At 43.8% G+C, this 19595-nt stretch overlaps 1 protein-coding gene across 7 annotated transcripts in view; it reads left to right on the forward strand.

Annotated features, from left to right (window-relative positions):
- DLEC1 (DLEC1 cilia and flagella associated protein) overlaps positions 1-19595 on the forward strand; it is a 94587-nt gene that overhangs the window by 56183 nt on the left and 18809 nt on the right. For all 7 annotated transcript variants that reach the window (XM_053600856.1, XM_053600853.1, XM_053600855.1 and 4 more), the window contains 9 exons: positions 2686-2776; positions 3382-3544; positions 4724-4916; positions 6036-6094; positions 6712-6880; positions 7306-7399; positions 7609-7739; positions 7848-8006; positions 10677-10816. In XM_053600856.1, the coding sequence (XP_053456831.1) occupies positions 2686-2776; positions 3382-3544; positions 4724-4916; positions 6036-6094; positions 6712-6880; positions 7306-7399; positions 7609-7739; positions 7848-8006; positions 10677-10816 (1199 nt within the window). The remainder of the gene's footprint in view (positions 1-2685; positions 2777-3381; positions 3545-4723; positions 4917-6035; positions 6095-6711; positions 6881-7305; positions 7400-7608; positions 7740-7847; positions 8007-10676; positions 10817-19595) is intronic.

The raw sequence follows: 19595 nt of genomic DNA on the forward strand, positions 1-19595 counted from the left end.
GTAAAGTGCTTCTCGCTGGAATCACTGCTGAAGTGGCTATCCACTTACCCAGTGTGCCAAAACCGGTCTCACTCTGCCCCTGAGGGTTAGGGCTGCAAGGCAGCTCAGACCCCACCCTTAGGCTACTTGGTTGCTGGGTTACCAGCTCCCACCCGATTCTAGCTCTGCGACCCTGAGGGCGGAGCTTGCCGGGGCAGTTCACTCACAATGGCTCCCTGTGACCCACCGCCAAACACTATTAGCTCCGTCTGGCTCAGCGGCTCAGACTGGGGCCCTAGACAACGGCCAAAGTTCTCCACACTCCCGCTCAGGCCCTCACCAAGGCAGTTCAACTCAGTGCCAAGTCCAAGGACACCAAAACAGTTCACAGGTAAGGCCTTTCTGGTTTGCAGTCTCACTGCTACTGAACTTACAGTTGCGGGCGGGTTTAGGTGGATTGAACACACACGACCACTTGCCATTTTTCCACTGTTTTAGTCCTCCTCTTGGGGTCCAGAAGTCTGTTGCTGACTCCCTGTATCCTCATAGGAGTCATAGTCTGGCTGGTGGGATCTGCCTATCATCCCACCAGCCAGACTATGACTCCTATGAGGATGATAGGCAGATCCCACCAGCCAGAGATGCCTGGAGTCCTATCTCTCCAGACTCACGGTGCCCAGATGCAAGGAAGCTGTTACTCGGCCGCCATCTTGCTCCGCCTCTCAGAGTAGTTTTGATTTGCATTTCTCTGATGATTAAGGATGATGAGCTTTTTTTCATGTGTTTGTAGATTTTGCATCGGTCTTCTTTAGAGAAGTTTCTCTTTAAGTCCCTTGCCCACTCTGAAATGGGGTCACATGTTCTTTTCTTGCTAATAGATTTGAGTTCTCTGTGGATTCTGATTATTAGACCTTTATTGGAGGTATAACCTGCAAATATTTTCTCCCATTCTGAGGGCTGTCTGCTTGCTTTACTCACTATGTTCTTGGCTGTGCAGAAGCTTTTTAGTTTGATCAGGTCCCAGTAGTGTATTTTTGATACTGCTTCAATTGCCTGGGGAGTCCTCCTCATAAAATATTCACCCAGGCCGATTCCTTCAAGAGTTTTACCTGCACTTTCTTCAAGTGTTTTTATAGTTTCATGTCTTAAGTTTAAATCTTTTATCCAGTGAGAGTCTATCTTAGTTAATGGTGAAAGGTGTGGGTCCAGTCTCAATCTTCTACAGGTTGCCAGCCAGTTCACCCAGCACCATTTATTAAATAGGGAATCTTTTCCCCACTGAATGTTTTTAATTGGCTTGTCAAAGATCAAATAACGGTAAGTAGCTGGATCCATCTCTTGGTTCTCTATTCTGTTCCAGACATCTACTTCTCTGCTTTTGTGCCTGTACCATGCTGTTTTGATCACTATGGATTTATAGTACAGTCTCAGGTCTGGTGGCATGATTCCTCCTGCTTTGTTTTTATTGCTCAGTAATGTTTTGGCTATTTGAGGTTTTTTTCTGATTCCATATAAAATGAAGTAATATTTTTTCAAGATCTTTAAAGTATGACAATGTAGCTTTAATAGGAATTGTATTAAAATTATATATTGCTTTGGGCAGTATGGACATTTTAACAATGATTCTTCCCAGCCATGAGCATGGTATGTTTTTCCATCTGTTAACATCTTCAGCTATTTCTTTTCTTAGAGTTTCATAGTTCTCTTTCTAGAGATCTTTCATGTCCTTTGTTAGGTATACTCCCAAATATTTCATCTTCTTTGGCACTACTGTGAAAGGAATAGAGTCCTTGACTGTTTAAGAACCCAATTTTTTAAATGGGCAAAAGACTTGAATGGATATTTCTCAGAAGAAGACATGCACATAGCCAACAGGTATATGAAAAAAATTTTAACATCACAAATCATAAGATATATGCAGAATAAAACCACAATGAAATCTTACCTATTTGAATGGCTATTATCAAAAAGAGGAAAAATAAGTGTTGGCAAGGATGTAGAGAAAAGGAGACCGTTGTGTACTGTCAGCAGGAATGTAAATTAGTACAGCCATTACTAAAACAGTATGGAATTTACTAAAAAAATTAAAAATAGAATTATCATATAATCCAGCAATCCCAATATTGGGTATATATCTAGAGGAAATTAAATTAATATGTTGAAAAGATATCTGCAGTGTTTGTTGCAGCATTATTCACAATAGACAAGATAAGGAATCAACTTAAGTGTCTATTGACAAATGACTGGATAAAGAAAATGTGCTGTATGCACACAATGAAATACTAGTTAGCCTTACAAAAGAAGGATATTCTGTCATTTGCAACTACATGGATCAACCTGGAGGACATTACATTAAGTGAAATAAGCCAGGCCCAGAAAGATAATCTCACATATATGTGGAATCTAAAAAAGGTGAATTCATAGAAGCAAGAAAGTAGAATGGTGGTTATAGGGGTTAGGGATGAGTACAGCTTGGGGAAAAAAAAATTATTGTATTTATGACAGCTAACTTTCTGCTCTCCCCTGCATCACTCTGGGGTTGAGCCGAAGCTGAAACCCCCACCCTTAGGTGTAAAGTGGGAGGTGGTAGGGAGAGGAAAAAAGCAGAGAACCAAGGGAGGAATTTGTGTCTGAGAAGAAGAGGGTGGGAAGTGGGGTTGGAGTTTCTTTAATGAGAGGTAACAGAACAACCCTTCTCTCTCCCAGGTCTTGTTCCTCCCAAAGAACCTAGGAAAGGCAGAGCAGACCTTCATCATCGTGTGTGACAACTGCCAGATAAAGGAGCTGGTGATTGTAGGTAGGCTTGAGTGTGCTCCCGGGCAGGGTTAGGGCTGGAGTGGCTGCCCCAGCTCCAGGGACCACCTACTGTTCTAGCATGGATGGCCACAGGGCTGCGGCCTCTCTGTGCCAGGGAGCACACTACAGGGGTGCTGCAGCCTCCAGGGACCTGGGTCTAGTATTGGACTCTTCATTCTGATCTTACCTTAGAATCCCAAGTCAGTGTGGCTTCTAGGAGAATCCAAGGAGCCTACTAGTTAGGGACAAAGGGTAAAATCTTTCATTGTTTGGGGACACTTTGCTGAATCACCTCAAGATGCCTCAAGATGCCCTTGTTCCTTCCTTCCTTGTACCCATCCACCTGTCTATCCAGTTTCACTTGGCAGGAACTGACTAAGTGCCTACTATGTGCTAGGTAATCAAAATCACTTTCTTTTGGTCTGTGAAGAGGTGAGGACATGAATCTGTGCTAATGGCCTCCTTTTCCCTCGTGCGCAAACCAGGAATCACGGCCAAGGCCAGTTGCGTGTGGCTGGTAGCATGGGTCCTGTGGCATCCTTGTCCATGAAGTCCTGATTTGAGCCCTAGTAAAACCTCAATAACTTTACTACTCTGCTTTGTCAGGAACTGGGCAGTTGGTTGCTCTGGAACTGATCTATATTTCTGGTGAAAAAAGTCAACCAGAACCTGGAGAGCTCACAGACTTAACAGCCCAGCACTTCATACGATTCGAACCTGAAAACCTTCTGTCCACAGCTAAGAAACAGCTGATTATTAGAAATGCTACGTAAGTCGCCCCATCTGTGCCCCCAACATGTAGCCCTTCTCGTTCCTCACCTGACCCTGAGTTCCCAGTGAGGCAGGAAGTTCCTTCTGAGAGCCAGGGGAGAGGGGCTTTCTGGGCACAGAATGGATCTTTGGATTGGATAGAAGAATCCAGATTTACACAGTCCCTGATGGTAGCCACTAGCCACATGTGGCTATTTAAATTTAAATTAATTAAAATTAGGCAGCTACTTCCTCAGTGACATTAGCCACATTTTAAGTACTCAGTAGCCCCATGTAGCTAGCTAGTGGCTATCATATTGGACAGTGCAGGGACATAAGATGTCCATCACTGCAGGAAGTTATGGTAGACAGTGCTGCTCTCAATCATCCTGGACCACCCCTACCTGGGAACAGTTTTCCAAAGAGGTCATGCCCTCACATGCAAGAGAAGCCATCCCAGGGTCACACAGACTGTGGTCTGTGGGTTCAGTTCTCACTGCCATGTATTTCCTGACCCATCTCTGAGTACCCTTGTTATACCACGACAGACCTCAGAGAGCCTCCCAGCCAAGGTTTCCATAGGAACTACAGACATTACACAGGATTCTGTTACCAGCCTGGCAAGAGGATTAGTCAGCCATCCCTCCCCTGTGACAGCTGCCCATCAGCAGCATATATGGAGTCCTGCCCATCCTACTGCTATAGATTTGTCACTGTTCCTATTGGCAGCCAGTGGGTACATTATCTTTCTGGACACAGGTATCCTGGGCTATAGCTAGAGAGGCAGAAGATAGGGGTGGGGCTGATATGACAAACCTTGGGAACTCTTGAGTGGAGGAGACACTGCAGAAAATCTTCCTGATGTCTGGAGGTTGCCTTGACCTATACAGTATAATGGTTGGAATGTGATTTCCTGAGTCACTGTGGCTCTGACCTCCAGCTGCCATAGGTGGGAAGAGAGGGGCCCCCTTACATGGTCTCCTTGTTGGATACCCTGATTCAACTGCTGCTTCTTACCCAGCTACCCCAGGCTCCTCCATGGGGAGGGCTTGAAGGCTGACCTGGTCACTTCCTCCTAGATCTTTTCCTGCTCTCTCCTGGAACATGTCAGGCCAGGCATTGGGTGGGAGGACCTGGTCTTGGCAGGACTGGGACATGGCCTTGAATATACCACTCATGTTCAGTGTTGCCCCCATAGGCATGTGGAGCTGGCCTTCCACTGGCAGATCATGAAGCCCAACTTGCAGCCCCTAATGCCTGGAGAAACCTACAGCATGGATAGCATCAAGTACTACCCAGACAAGGAGACTGCCTTCTCCATCATTCCTGAAAAGGGGGTTCTCAGACCCCATGCAGACCATGAATTCATCCTGAGCTTTTCTCCTCATGAGGTTAAGATGGTGTTACCTCAGTAGCCACACAAGATTAGGTCATGATATTTTGACCCTCAATCTGTGCTCTTTAATGACACTGAAGTCACAGCTGAGCCTGCTGAGGTACCCTCTTGTCCTGCCAAGGCTGGCACTTAGCTGAGAGTGTGGCTGTAGCACATGCCTCATGTGTGGGATGAAGCAGCTTGATATGCCTGGTCCTGACCTCAGACATAGCCCACCTGCAGCTAGACCAGGGTCCTCAAACTTTTTAAACAGGGGGGCAGTTCACTGTCCCTCAGACTGTTGGAGGGCCAGATTATAGTTTTTTTAAAAAACTATGAACAGGGGGTGCCTGTGGCTCAAAGGAGTAGGGTGCCAGCCCCATATGCCAGAGGTGACGGGTTCAAACCCAGCCCTGGTCAGAAACTGAAACAAACAAACAAACAAAACAAAAAAATCTATGAACAAATTCCTATGCACACTGTGCATGCCTTATTTTGAAGTAAAAAAACAAAACGGGAACAAATACAATCACACCGCCACATGTGGCCCACATGTGGGCGAGGATCTCTGAGCTAGACCCTAGGCTTGTTTCCACAGCTCTAGGTGTCTTCCACATTTCTATGTCAAAGAATGTTACCATGCCACCTATCCTACAACAGCCCGTGACAGAAAGGTCTTGAGGGCTAAGTTAGCCCAGTGACAGCCCTAATGTAGAAGGAAACCTTGTGTGTCATGGGCAGGTGAGAGGAGGATTCAAACTGGCATTATGAGGACCCTGGGGCCCCTTTTAGCAGGTTTGGGACTAGGATGAGCAGCAGGTCTGCCTCAGGAGCCAGCATCCAGCCCCCTCATTGTCTGTTTGGGGACCATGTGGTGCTTCCGATATACTGAGGGCACCACCAAGGGGTAATGTTAGTATCAAGAGGCCTTTCCTTCCTGCCCCCTAGGGCTGGCTGTGGCAGGCCCCTGAGTCATGGCTCATGTATTGTCAGTGACCCCAGTTTCCCTAGGATGGGAAAGACATAGCGAGGAAACAGCTCAGATTGTTCAGAAGAACTTTCTGGTGGCTAGGTTGAGAGGGAAAGAACTGCTTGAATACAGTTGTGTTTTCAGGGCACTATATTTGTCTTGCAGCTGAGAGACTTTCACAGTGTACTCCAGATGGTACTAGAAAAAGTCCCAGAACTTGTAAGGTGAGCAGGGACTGGCTAACAGGTCAGCAGCTGGGTCTTCTTCCCCTTGGGAATTCTTCTGAGGGAGGTATTAGGCAAAGATGAATGGGTGACCTGACCCTAGCAGGCCTTGAGGAGTGGGAGTATTTTTGCCTTGCCCTGGCAACCTAGGTCTGGTTCAGCACACATGGTTCAGCATGCTGAGCTTGCTAACTCACTACCAGGCCACCCCAAGAACCTTGCAGCTGTGCCCCAGGCTTATTGCTACCTGTGGGGAGCCAACTGGTGGCCCTGGATGGAGGCAACTGCTGAGGGAAGGATTTACTGCAGTGTAAGCTGTCGGGGTGGGTCTCCAGTCAGCCTGGTATAGAAAGCCCAGGCTGGAGTGCAGTGTGGTCCCTGGAGGCAGCAGGGCAAAGCTTATGTTCCAGGCGGTCCAGCTATACTTCTGTAACAGCCATAGGCCTTCATCACCTTTCAGGTCATTGGCTGATACCTCTGAATTTAGGGTTTTGGGAGCTGTGGGTTGAACAGTGTTTTCTTTTTATGAGACTAAAGATGTAGGACAGAAGCAGGGACTTGCAGGGATGTGCTCTTGGGCCATGTCGGCTCCTAGCTCATGCTGGGTTTGTGTTCAGTTCAGAAGTGGAGAACCTGGTGGACATTACATACCCTATGGATGACGTGATTGTCCTGGAAATTGAAGTGAAAGGCTCGGTAGAGCCTTTCCAGGTTCTCTTAGAACCATATGCCCTCATCATCCCAGGAGAGAACTACATTGGCATAAATGTGAAGAAAGATTTTAAGGTAGGTCATTGTCTCACCCCTGCCTGGGCTGGCTGAGGCGGTGCTGGGCACACAGGGAGGCTGTAGCTGGAGAGGTACATGGTACTGGCCACTGCATGGAGGCCAAGGCTGTTCTCAGGGCCCCTGAACAAAATTTGTCTTGCATAGATGCCTGGGTCAGGCATGTCTGTCTGGTTTTATCACCCTCCCAGGATCCTCTGAAAGTTAGGACTATGGAACCCATTATCATTTTCAGCATAATGTGTTGCAGTGTGGAATGAAGGTGCTGCGGGGTGGGAAGTTCATGGCTTCTGATGGACAAGAATTAGCCAAGAAAATGACAGGTGGACCCTGCATGAGTCCACAATGCTTTAGTCCTTCACCAGGTATAGAACTGGCATAAAAAGGGCAATACATGGGCCGGCCAATTGTGGTCTGTCTTTCAGATGTGGAACAACAGCAAGTCACCCATCAGATACATGTGGGGGAAGATCAGTGACTGCCACATCATTGAAGTGGAACCCTGCACAGGGGTCATAGGTACATTGGGGACTGCAGGAGGGGTTGAGATCTGCCCCGGGCTGGCTAGGGAGGAGTCATGTAGAGCTCTTGGTGTCCTACAATCTGCTCTAGCCAAGGCCTGGGATATGTGGCAGATGAGAAATCAGTGAAGGCTGGACATTTGGGCCCAATCATGGAAGGATCCCCCCCTCCTTTTCTCTACCTCTCACTTTCTTCTTCTCTCCCAGAACCCAACGAAGTCGGGAAGTTTGAGTTGAACTTTACCGGGGGTGTCCCTGGCCCAACAAGCCAGGACCTGCTGTGTGAAATCAAAGACTCGCCCTCGCCAGTGGTGTTGCACATCGAGGCAGCCTTTAAGGTGCTGCACGTGGAGGCTGGGAGCTGGGTGGGCCCATAAAGGTGGCAGGGCTAGGACACAGAGCCTGTCCTCAAGTGGCCTAACGACAAGCCCCTCTGGGTGTCTCAGGGGCCTGCTCTGTTCATCAACATCTCAGCCCTTCAGTTTGGTCTCCTCCGCCTGGGGCAGAAAGTCACAAACTCCATTGAGATCCAGAACATCAGCCAGCTCCCAGCTAGGTGGCACATGAAGGAAAGCCCCGTCTGCCTCAAAGAAAGGCCCGAGGATGTAAGTCAGACACTTTGGCTCTTGTGCCCTCTTCCCCTATGAGCTCATTGTGTCAGGTTTGAACGGGGCAGCTTGTGCTGGTGCATTCAGATCAGAGCTTTGAGGCTGGGAGAGAAAAGCCTGCCTGGCAGTGCCTCCCGTTGTCCTGGTCATAGAGGCAGGTCCTCTCTGCAGCTGAATTTAACCCCCACCAGCGTCTCCTGTTCCTTTCTGTATATTACATTCAGAAATAGGGGTGGGCTTCACTCTCCTCAAAGCAGCTGTGTTGGGCAGGAAGCCTCTAAGGCTGTTGTTGCTAAGGGCCACATTCCCTCCTCTGCCCAGGGTTCAGGAAGGTTCTCATCTTCCTGGGGATTATGTCTGTAGTTTGGATTGTGTCTGTAGGGAGCACCTAGGCATGGGCTTGTGGCCCAAATCCAGAGGCTCTAAAAAGAAAATTCAAGATTCATTTGCATATAACCAGCACTTTTCTTTTTATTATAAAATAGGGGAGAAAGTGGCTGTTATAATCATCATTTTAAATTTTGTATCATCACCTGTAAACACAATGTGCAATCTGGAGGAAGACAGTATCAGTTACTCCTGAACTGTAAACCCTGAGTTGTATTATCATGCCTCTTCACTCCTGATGGCTGTGGCTCCCTAGTTGTTTGCACATGTGGGACCCTGCCTGTGTCTGGTGACAGCCCCCTCCCTCTGACTGCTTCCTACCAAGGTCACCATTCTGCCTGCCCCACTTGCCCTCCCAGTCAGAACATCACACACTTTTCCTTCCACATTTAGAAGCCGACAGAAGACAGTGCAAGCCACACATACACCTTATTTGCCAGTGTAAAGTCCCTTTCTCCAGGGTTTTCTTTCCACTCTAGAGAGCTCTTTCTCCTTTACTCAACAGTCCCACTTCTCTAGCTGGGTACTCCAAAACTTAGAAGTTATGACTATTTATATTGAATCACCAATGCCATTGCCAAGTATCTGTTACACAGGCTTAAGAGTTAGTGCCTCCCTCCCAGGGCTCATTGATTTTCTAGCATGGATCCTAGAGTGACAGAAGGCCAGGGCTGGGGCTGGCAGCAGGCTGGCATCAGTATCTTTGGTGTCCACATTGTGTTTAGGCAGGAAGCCTTTCTTCAAATGAAACCTTATCTAGAAGCCCAATATATAGAATTAAGCCCAGAGAGACCCTTATTAGGCACACCTGCTCCATCCTGCCTCTCTCCACATGCTAGTCCTCAGAATCCCAAGGCACTTCCAAGGAATTCCTGGGATTTTCCAAAGTACAGCTGGAAGCATAGTGACCTCAGCCAACCTCTTCCTTTGATGGAGGAGAGATAAGAAGACACAGGGCCTCCCCAGGGCTGAACAGCTGATGGGTAGTGGAATCATCCCATTTCTAGTTCTAATTCTGTTATTCTCCCACTGTGAAGTATAAGTACATTTTATAATTGAAATAATTGTCAATTTCATTTTTAAGATTTTATGTCATAGACAAGAACGGTGGGAATCCTTTTTCTATAGTTCTCTGCACTCTGTTCTTTTGAGCTCTCAGAGATAATGTTGGCATTTGGAATTGGTTAGATGCTTTCAGGGTAGGGGACAGAGAGCTACTGAAACCCAGCCCCAGACTACAGCCATCCCTCAGATTCCCAGGGCTCCAAGGAAGCAACATCAAATAGACAAAATCAAGCCAAGTGGCTCTTTCCTTATCACCTGAGCCTGGGCCTCAAACTCCAATGCCTGAGCTCTAGTGAACCAGGCCAGAGTGCATGGAGCCCTCTTTTTCTATGAGGGTGAGGTCTGAGCAGCCTCCAGTAAAGGTCAGTCCACCCTGCCCAACTGTGCCTAGGGTCTGAGTGGGCTGGGGTGGGAGAGGGCAGGACAGACCCAGCTGCCCGCCTCCAGGCTGCTGCAGCCCTACACTCATGGTCTTGGTCTCATAGAACAGAGAGGCCAAAGAGAGTGGTACCGTCCCTCTTGGTGTGACCTTTCAATGTCCAGTGATACTCCTACTAGCCGGTATGCCCCTTCTCTCAGTCAGGGACCGGGAGAATGGAAGGTACATCACACACACCCTCATGTGGACACTTTCTTTACAAGTTTTTTCCCTTCCCCTCTACCTGTGTGCTAGTGTAGGGAGAGGGTGGACCTGGAGTGAATGAGGCCAAGCCTGGGTGGGGGCAGTATGGGGGTTGAGGGGAGGCAAAGGACCACATAGTTGCAAAGGACAAATCTGTAGCTACCTGTAGCTACAGGTAGCTTCTCCACTTCTCCAGGATGGTTACGTGGGGCTTCCTCACTTGAACCTGTTAGGGTCCTGACTCATGCCTGCTCAGAGGGCCTCTGCCCTTCCCACTAGCATGACTTCCTGGATCCCCTCCTGCTCCCCACCGCTCCCCCACTCCCCTTGGGGCACCTTCTCTCAGATCTGGACCAGGGTCTGGGGACCTCTAGCTTGTATATTCCTTTACTTGGAGATTTCAGTTTTTGTCCTCCTAACCCTGAGACTCATACAGCTGTGGTCCCCTTGCCTGCTTGCCTCCTTCTAGATGACTCTTTGAAGAACTGAGGGAAGTTTGGGGTGACACTGGTTGGGCATGGCGAGCCCTTAATTTTTCTATAATTCTAAGTGTCCTCACTTTCCTCATCCTTCTGGATTGGCAACTGGATCAGGTGTCTCCCTTCCATATCGAGCCTTCCAGTGGCCAGCTTCATCCTCTGGGGGAGTGCAGCGTGGACATCACCCTGGAGGCCTTGCACTGCCAGCGCCTGCAGACCGTCCTGGAGCTGCAGGTGGAAAATGGGGCCTGGAGGTAAAGAGAGTGGGAAGAGCCATTACAGCAGACTTTATGCATAGTCTACAAAAAATGCATATGCTGTATTTATTTATGTCATATGTAGTTATGTATTTATCTAAGGATACTTCTAGATTTAAAACCATCAATATATGTTTATTCTATACAATTTGAAAATTACAGAAATAATTGACTGATGATACTATGGAGTATATCTTTGTAGAATGTGTATACTAAGAATGTGTATACTTCCTTTACTAAAGGAAGGTAAATTAGTACAACCACTTTAGAAAACACTTTAGTTTACCTAGTATTTGCCCTTCTAAATAAAGCCCAGAGAAACCCTTACACATGTGCACTGGGAGATTCATGCTTACGTAGAAAAGCTCGGAGCCAGATTGTTCAATGTTTATCAACAAGAAAATGGACACAAAAAAATTGGAGCATATTTAAATGAGCAAGTACCACTGTGTCCTGGGAGTAAACATCGGAGGTTTCAAAGGTGTTAGTGTTCATAATATTTCTTCTCTTTCTTCTTCCTTCCCTCTTCCTTCACTCTTGCCTCTCTCTCCATCTCTCTATTTTTGTTTCTAGTGGAAAATATCTCACATATATAAAAATAGAATATTATAATAAGCCCCCATGTACTCATAATTTACCTTTAATAATCATCAATGCATTGCAAATATTATTTCATCCATATCCCCCACCCCTTTCCAAATTATTTTGAAGCAAAATATTCTCTTAAGCTGGCTGATGGTACTATTATATTTTGTTTCTGAAGCTGGGTGGGGGTGGTGCATAGGTGTTCTTTTTATTATTCTTTTCACTGTATATATATATTTAAGTTATGTATGTGTTTTATACTCATTTTTGCATGTATTTTGTATTTCATTATGAACATTTAAATTCACAGGTTAAATCTTTATGGATACTCTTGAATCATCCTCCAGCACACTCTCACAATAATAAACAGCACCTGACTTTTTAAACTTGACCATCTTATGTTCACTTAAATGTACTTTTCTATGACACAGCATAGGTGTAGGTATGAGTCTTCTCACTTGTCCTGCAGAGCACTTTGGCCTTAAATAGGAAGACTAAGTCTGCCTTCAGCTCAGGGAAAATGCCTTCTATTAAGTCTTTGCTTATTTCCTTTCCTTTCCTGTCTCTGTTCTTTCCTCTGAAAGGACCTTGCATTAATCAGAATGTTTACAGTTGCAGGTGACACAGACATAACCAATTTAGGCCAAAAAATAGAACACATTGGCTCATGTGACTGAGCATTCCTGCCTTGCTGAATCCAAGGCCTCAAACCTTTTCCTTTGGTATTCTGTGTTCACTCATTCTCAACCCTCCTTACTGCTTCCCCACCTCCATTCCAGCCCCAGCCCTCAACTCTTGCTCTTTCTTTAGGCATTTCTCTCCCCTATGGGCAAGGGCTCTCAGCTACTCTGCCTTGGAAAAGGGCCACTCAGAGCTCCAGGCTCACACACTCCCAGCTTAACAACCTCGGTGTGGGGGGGGAGGGGGGCGGGGGGGGGCGCAAAACCTGCTCTCTAAGAGAGAGGCCCTGACTGGGCTTCTTTAGATTACATTCCCACCCCTTCCCCTGTGGGGACACCGGGGGAAGATCTGTCTCCAGAGGAAATCATGGGAAAGGTCGCTAGCTACCTCAGTCCACCGCAGACCTGCCAGATAGATGCTGTGTGAACGTAACTGGCTTTCTCATGTTTTCCCATTTCACGATGTTTTTGCTTCTCATTCAAGAAAGATGCCCTGACCATCCAGCTCACTAATTCTGTATTTGGTGGCATGCCTTTCTTTTGGTAATCATGTTTTTATTCAAGCTTTTTTTGTTCTTGAGTTGTTCTTTTTTTTCTTATATAGTTATCTTTTATTGTCTTATGGGTGCAATAGCCTCTCAAATTTCCCCAAGAAAACTAATTTCTGCTTTGGAGTTCTTTTCCTTCACTTTTTGGATTTTCTTCTGCTTCCACTAATCCTTGGCTGTCTATTACTTTTTTGAATGGAGGAGGAAGTGAATTTGCATAAGTGGGGTAGGTGTGGAGAGCACCTCTCTTTGAAGGAATGAAGTATATGTGAGTCACCACTCTCAGAGCACACAGCCCAAATCCTATGAAAGGAAATGTCTTTTGGGGAGAACAGCCCCAAACAGTAGAGGAAACCCACAATGGCCAGCTATACAAAGCAGTCTATTCTTTCACTCATAAGTAGGGAATGAAAGACCAGGGTTGGTTCCGTTGTTTTTTTCTCTGTAATAGCTGAAAGGTCCAATGTTACTGCCGGTTCTACCCTGGCTTTTCGACCCGACCCCACAGTCTGCCCTGGTGGTAAGTACTGGGGCAATCCAGTCTTCTGTGTGTTGCTGGGAGCTCTGGGGCCAGGGCTCTGAACTGGCCAAGCCAGTCCATCAGGAGGATTGTTTGAAGCCAGGAGCTTGAAACCAGCCTGAGCAGATTATCAAGATCCATCTCTATAAAAAAATGAAACATTAGCTAGACATGGTGGTGAATGCTGTAGACCTAGCTATTTGGGAGGCTGAGGCAGCAGGATTGATCACTTGAGCCCAGGAGTTTGAGGCTGCAGTGGGCTATGATCATGCCACTGTACTCCAGCCTAGGTGACAGAGTAAGAACTTGTCTGCAAAAAAAAAAAATTAATAATAATAATTTACATGCCAGGAACAGTGTAGAAGATATAGGGTTCCTCTTTCTACAAATCCTTCCTAGCACATGTTACTACTTGCCTTTTTGATATAAACCATTTTAGCCAGAGTAAGATAATATTGCATTGTGATTTTTTTTTTTTTTTTTGAGACAGAGCTTCAAGCTTTCACCCTGGGTAGAGTGCTGTGGCATCACAGCTCACAGCAACCTCCAATTCCTGGACTCAAGTGATTCTCCTGCCTCTGCCTCCCAGGTAGCTGGGACTACAGGCACCCGTCACAAAGCCCGGTTATTTTTTTTGGTTGCAGCCATCATTGTTGTTTGGTGGGCCTGGGCTGGATTCAAACCCACCAGCTGAGGTGTATGTGGCTGGTGCCTTAGCTGCTTGAGCCACAGGCGCCAAGCCTGCATTGTGATTTTGATTTGCATTTCTCTAATGCTAGTGACATTGAGCATTTTTTCATATATATGTTGGTCATTTGTGTGTCTTCTTTTGAGAAATGTTTGTTCAGAGCTTTTGCCCATTTTAATTAAATTACTTGGGTTTTTGCTAATGAGCTGTTTGAGCTCCTTATCTGTACATATATTCCTTTGTCAGATGGATAGTTTGCAAATATTTCCTTCTATGGGTTGTCTTTTCACTTTATTGTTTCTTTTGCTATGCAGCTTGATATAATCCCAGTTGTCTATTTTTGCTTTAATTGCCTGTGCTTTTGAGTCTTAATATAAAAAAATCTTTGCCCAGACCAGTTTTTTTTTTCTATAAGTTTCATAGTTTCAAGTCTTAGAGTCAAGTCTTTAATCCATTTTGAATTGATTTTTGTGTATGGTAAGAGATAATGGCCTAGTTTCCTTCTTTTGCACATACAGGTGGTACCAAAAAATGCATACACATTTTAAGAAAGGAAAAAACTATTTTTAAGATTGTAATACTCAAGTCACGTTTGAGTTCTGCAATGTAAGAGGTGCTCAAACATGATTTGTATTCATCTTTTGTTTCTAGTATATATTTATTACAATTTTAAAACAGTTTTTTTTCTTTCTTAAAATATGTATACATTTTTTGGCACCTCCTGCAGTTTCAGTTTGCCCAGTACTATTTATTTATTAAAAAGACTGTCTTTTCTCCTTTATGTGTCCTTGGTGTCTTCGTTGGTTGAAAATGCATGAAATTATATCTAGGTTCTCTATGCCATTCTATTGATCTATGTATCTATTTTTACATCAGTACCATGCTGTTTTGATGACTATAACTTTGTAATAAATTTTAAAGTCATGTAGTGTTATGCCTCTAGCTTCGTTCTTTTTGCTCAGGATTACTTAGGCTCTTTGAGTCTTTCATAGTTTCATACATATTTTAGGATTATTTTTCTATTTCTGTGAAGAAAGTCATTGGTATTTTGATGTGAATTTCATTGAATCCATAAATTGCTTTGGGTAGTATTGTCATTTTAACAATATTAATTTTTCTAATGCATAAGCATTGAGTATCTCCATTTTTTGGTCCTCTTCTATTACTTTCAACAAGTTTTATAGTTTTCCTAGTATGGATCTTTTACTCATCTGTCATTAATTCCTAGGTATTTTACATTTTTTTGTAGCTATTATAAATGGGATTGCTGGCTCGGCACCTGTGGCTCAAGCGGCTATGGTGCCAGCCACATACACCTCAGCTGGCGGGTTTGAATCCAGCCCAGGCCTGCCAAACAACAATGATGGCTGCAACCAAAAAATAGCTGGGCATTGTGGTGGGTGCCTGTAGTCCCAGCTACTTGGGAGGCAGAGGCAGGAGAATCGCTTGAGGCTAGGACTTGGAGGTTTCTGTGAGCTGTGATGCCACAGCACTCTACCCAGGGCGGCAGCTTGAGGCTCTGTCTCAAAAAATAAATAAATAAATAAATAAATAAATAAATAAATAAATAAATAAATGGGATTGCTTTCTTCATTTCTTTTCCAGGTTGTTTGTTATCATGATATGTAAGTACTGCTGATTTTTTTTTTTTTTTGTAGAGACAGAGTTTCACTTTATGGCCCTTGGTAGAGTGCCGTGGCCTCACACAGCTCACAGCAACCTCCAACTCCTGGGCTTAAGCGATTGTCTTGCCTCAGCCTCCTGAGTAGCTGGGACTACAGGCGCCTGCCACAACGCCCGGCTATTTTTTGGTTGCAGTTTGGCCGGGGCCGGGTTTGAACCCGTCACCCTCGGTATATGGGGCCGGCACCTTACTGACTGAGCCACAGGCACTGCCCAGTACTGCTGATTTTTGTATGTTGATTTTATATCCTGCATCTATACTGAATTTGTTTAACAGTACTAACAGATTTTTTTTTTTTTTTTGTATTGTTGGGGATTCATTGAGGGTATAAGAAACCAGGTTATACTGATTGCATTTGTTAGGTAAAGACCCTCTTACAATCCTGTCTTGCCCCCAAAAGGTGTGGAACACACCGAGACCCCACCCCTTGAGGGCTCCTTCCCTCTCTCTGCTCTTCCCTTCCCCCACTCCCATTGTGTCATTAATTGTCATTAATTGTCCTCATATCAAAATTGAGTACATAGGATTCATGTTTCTCCATTCTTGTGATGCTTTACTAAGAATAATGTCTTGCACTTCCATCCAGGTTAATACAGAGGCTGTGAAGTCTTCATTTTTTTAATGGCTGAATAGTATTCCATAGTGTACATATAGCACAGCTTGTTAATCCATTCCTGGGTTGGTGGGCATTTAGGCTGTTTCCACATTTTGGTGATTGTAAATTGAGCTGCAATAAACAGTCTAGTGCAAGTGTCCTTATGATAAAAGGATTTTTTTCCTTCTGGGTAGATGCCCAGTAATGGGCTTGCAGGATCAAATGGGAGGTCTAGCCTGAGTTTCTTGAGGGTTCTCCATACTTCCTTCCAAAAACTTTGTATTAGTTTGCAGTTCCACCAGTAGTATAAAAGTGTTCCCTTCTCTCCACATCCACGCCAGCATGTGCAGTTTTGAGATTTGGTGACGTGGGCCATTCTTACTGGTGTTAGATGGTATTTCAGAGTGATGTTGATTTTCATTTCTCTAATAATTACGGATGAAGAGCATTTTTTCATGTGTTTGTTAGCCATCCATCTGTCTTCTTTACAGAAGGTTCTATACATGTCTCTTGCCCATTGATATATGGGATTGTTGGCTTTTTTCATGTGGATTAATTTGAGTTCTCTATAGATCCTAGTTATCAAGCTTTTGTCTGATTCAAAATATGCAAATATCCTTTCCCATTGCGTAGGTTGTCTATTTGCTTTGGTTGTTGTCTCCTTAGCTATACAGAAGCTTTTAAGTTTTAGTCCTTTTGTTTATTTTTGTTGTTGTTGCATGTGCCATGGCAGTCTTCTTCATGAAATCTTTCCCCAGGCCGATATCTTCCAGTGTTTTTCCTATGGTTTCTGTGAGGATTTTTATCATTTCATGCCTTAAATTTAAGTCCTTTATCCATCTTGAATCAATTTTTGTGAGGGGAGAAAGGTATAGGTCTATTTTCAGTCTTTTACATGTGGATATCCTGTTCTCCCAGCATCATTTATTGAATAGAGAATCTTTCCTCCAAGGTATGTTCTTGTTTGGTTTATTGAAGATTAGGTGGTTATAAGATGTTAGTTTTATTTCCTGGTTTTCTATTCGATTCCAAGTATCTATGCCTATATTTTTGTGTCAGTACCATGCTGTCTTGATCACTATGGCTTTGCAGTACAGCCTAAAATCTGGTATGGTGATGCCCCCAGCTTTATTTTTATTACCAAGAACTGCCTTAGCTATACGGGGTTTTTACTGGTTCCATACAAAACGCAGAATCATTTTTTCCAAATCTTAAAAATATGATGTTGGTATTTTAATAGTAATGGCATTGAATAGGTAGATTGCTTTGGGAAGTATAGACATTTTAACAATGTTGATTCTTCCCAGCCATGAGCATGGTATGTTCTTCTATTTGTTAATATCCTCTGCTATTTCCTTTCTGAGGATTTCATAATTTTCTTTATATAGGTCCTTCACCTCCTTTGTTAGGTATATTCCTAGGTATTTCATTTTCTTTGAAACTATGGCGAAGGGAGTTGCATCCTTAATTAGCCTCTCATCTTGACTGTTATTGGCATATACAAAGGCTACTGACTTGTACATTGATTTTATATCCTGAGACATTACTGTATTTTTTGATGACTTCCAGAAGTCTTTGGGGTTCTCTAAGTATAAGATCATATCATAAGCAAAGAGGGAGAGTTTGGCCTCCTCCCATTTGGATGCCCTTTATTTCCTTGTCTTGCCTAATTGCATTGGCTAGAACTTCCAGCACTACATTGAATAGTAATGATGACAGAGGACAGCCTTGTCTGGTCCCAGTTCCAAGAGGAAAAGCTTTCAGTTTTACTCCATTCAGTAAAATATTAGCTATGGGTTTGTCATAGATAGCTTCAATCAGTTTTAGAAATGTGCCACCTATGCCTATACTCTTCAGTTGTCTAATTAGAAAGTGATGCTGGATTTTATCGAATGCTTCTTCTGCATCTATTGAGAGGATCGTACGGTCTTTGGTTTTGCTTCTATTAATATGGTGGATAACATTTATGGACTTGCGTATGTTAAACCAGCCTTGCATCCCTAGGATTAAACCTACTTGATCATGATGTATGACTTTTTTAATGATAAGCTGTAATCTATTGGCTAGGATTTTGTTGAGAATTTTTGCATCTATATTCATTAGTGAAAGTGGTCTGAAATTCTCCTTTTTATTTGGGTCTTTTCCAGGTTTTGGTATCAGGGTGATGTTTGCTTCATAGAACATGTTGGGGAAGAGTCTTTCCTCCTCAATTTTTTGAAATAATTTCTGCAGTACGTGAATAAGCTCTTCCTTGAAGGTTTGATAGAATTCTGGTGTGAAGCCATCTGGACCAGGACATTTTTTTGTTGGAAGATTTTTTTATTTTTCTTTAATCTCAATGCTTGAAATTGGTCTGTTCAATTGTTCTATTTCTTCCTGATTAAGTCTAGGGAGAGGGTGTGATTCCAAACATTGATCCTTTACCTTCACATTGTCAAATTTCTGGGCATAAGTGTTTCTGGTAGTATTCAGAGATGATCTCTTGTATCTCTGTGTCATCAGTTGTAATTTCCCTTTTATCATAACTGTGAGGTTACTAGAGATTTTACTTTTCTATTTCCAGTTAGTCTGGCCAAACATTTATCTATTTAATTTATTTTTTCAAAACACCAACTCCTTGTTTCATTAATTTTCTGATCAATTAAATCAGAATTGATCTCTGATTTAATTTTGGATAGTTCTTTTCTTCTGCTGGTTTTAGGCTTAGATTGTTCTTCTTTTTCCAATTCCATAAGATGGCTTGTAAGTTTGTTAATGCGCTCTCCTTCTGTTTTTCATATATAGGCATCTAAAGTGATAAATTTTCCTCTCAAAACTGCTTTTGCAGTATCCCACAGGTTTTGGTAGCTTGTGTTGTCATTGTTGTTATGCTCAAGGAAGTTAATGGTTTCCTGTTTTATTTCTTCCTGCACCCAACTGTCATCCAACAGAAGGTTGTTTAATTTCCATGCCTTTGTGTGGGGTTGAACATTTTTGGTGGAGTTGAGTTCCACCTTTAGCGCCTTGTGGTCTGAGAAGATACAAGGTAAAATTTCAATTCTTTTGATTCTATTGAGGTTTGTTTTGTGGTCTAGGATATGATCAATTTTGGAGAATGTTCCATGGGGCAATGAGAAGAATGTATATTCTTTATCTTTGGGATGGAGTGTTCTATATGCGTCTATCAAACACAGTTGTTCTAAGGTCTCATTTAAGTCCCTTCTTTAATTTCTGTTTAGAGGATCTGTCCAGCTCTATAAGAGGAGCGTTAAAGTCCCCTGTTATTATGGTATTATAGGATATCATATTGCTCAGACTGAGTAAGGTCTGTTTCAAGAATCTGGGAGCATTTAAATTGGGTGCATAAATATTTAGAATTGAAACGTCTTCTTGTTGTATTTTTCCCTTGACCAACATAAAGTGACCATCTCTGTCTTTTCTGACTTTAGTTGCTTTAAATCCACATGTATCTGAAAATAAGGTTGCAACTTCTCTTT

Source organism: Nycticebus coucang, chromosome 8 (assembly GCF_027406575.1).
Source record: "Nycticebus coucang isolate mNycCou1 chromosome 8, mNycCou1.pri, whole genome shotgun sequence".
Classification (NCBI taxonomy): domain Eukaryota; kingdom Metazoa; phylum Chordata; class Mammalia; order Primates; family Lorisidae; genus Nycticebus; species Nycticebus coucang.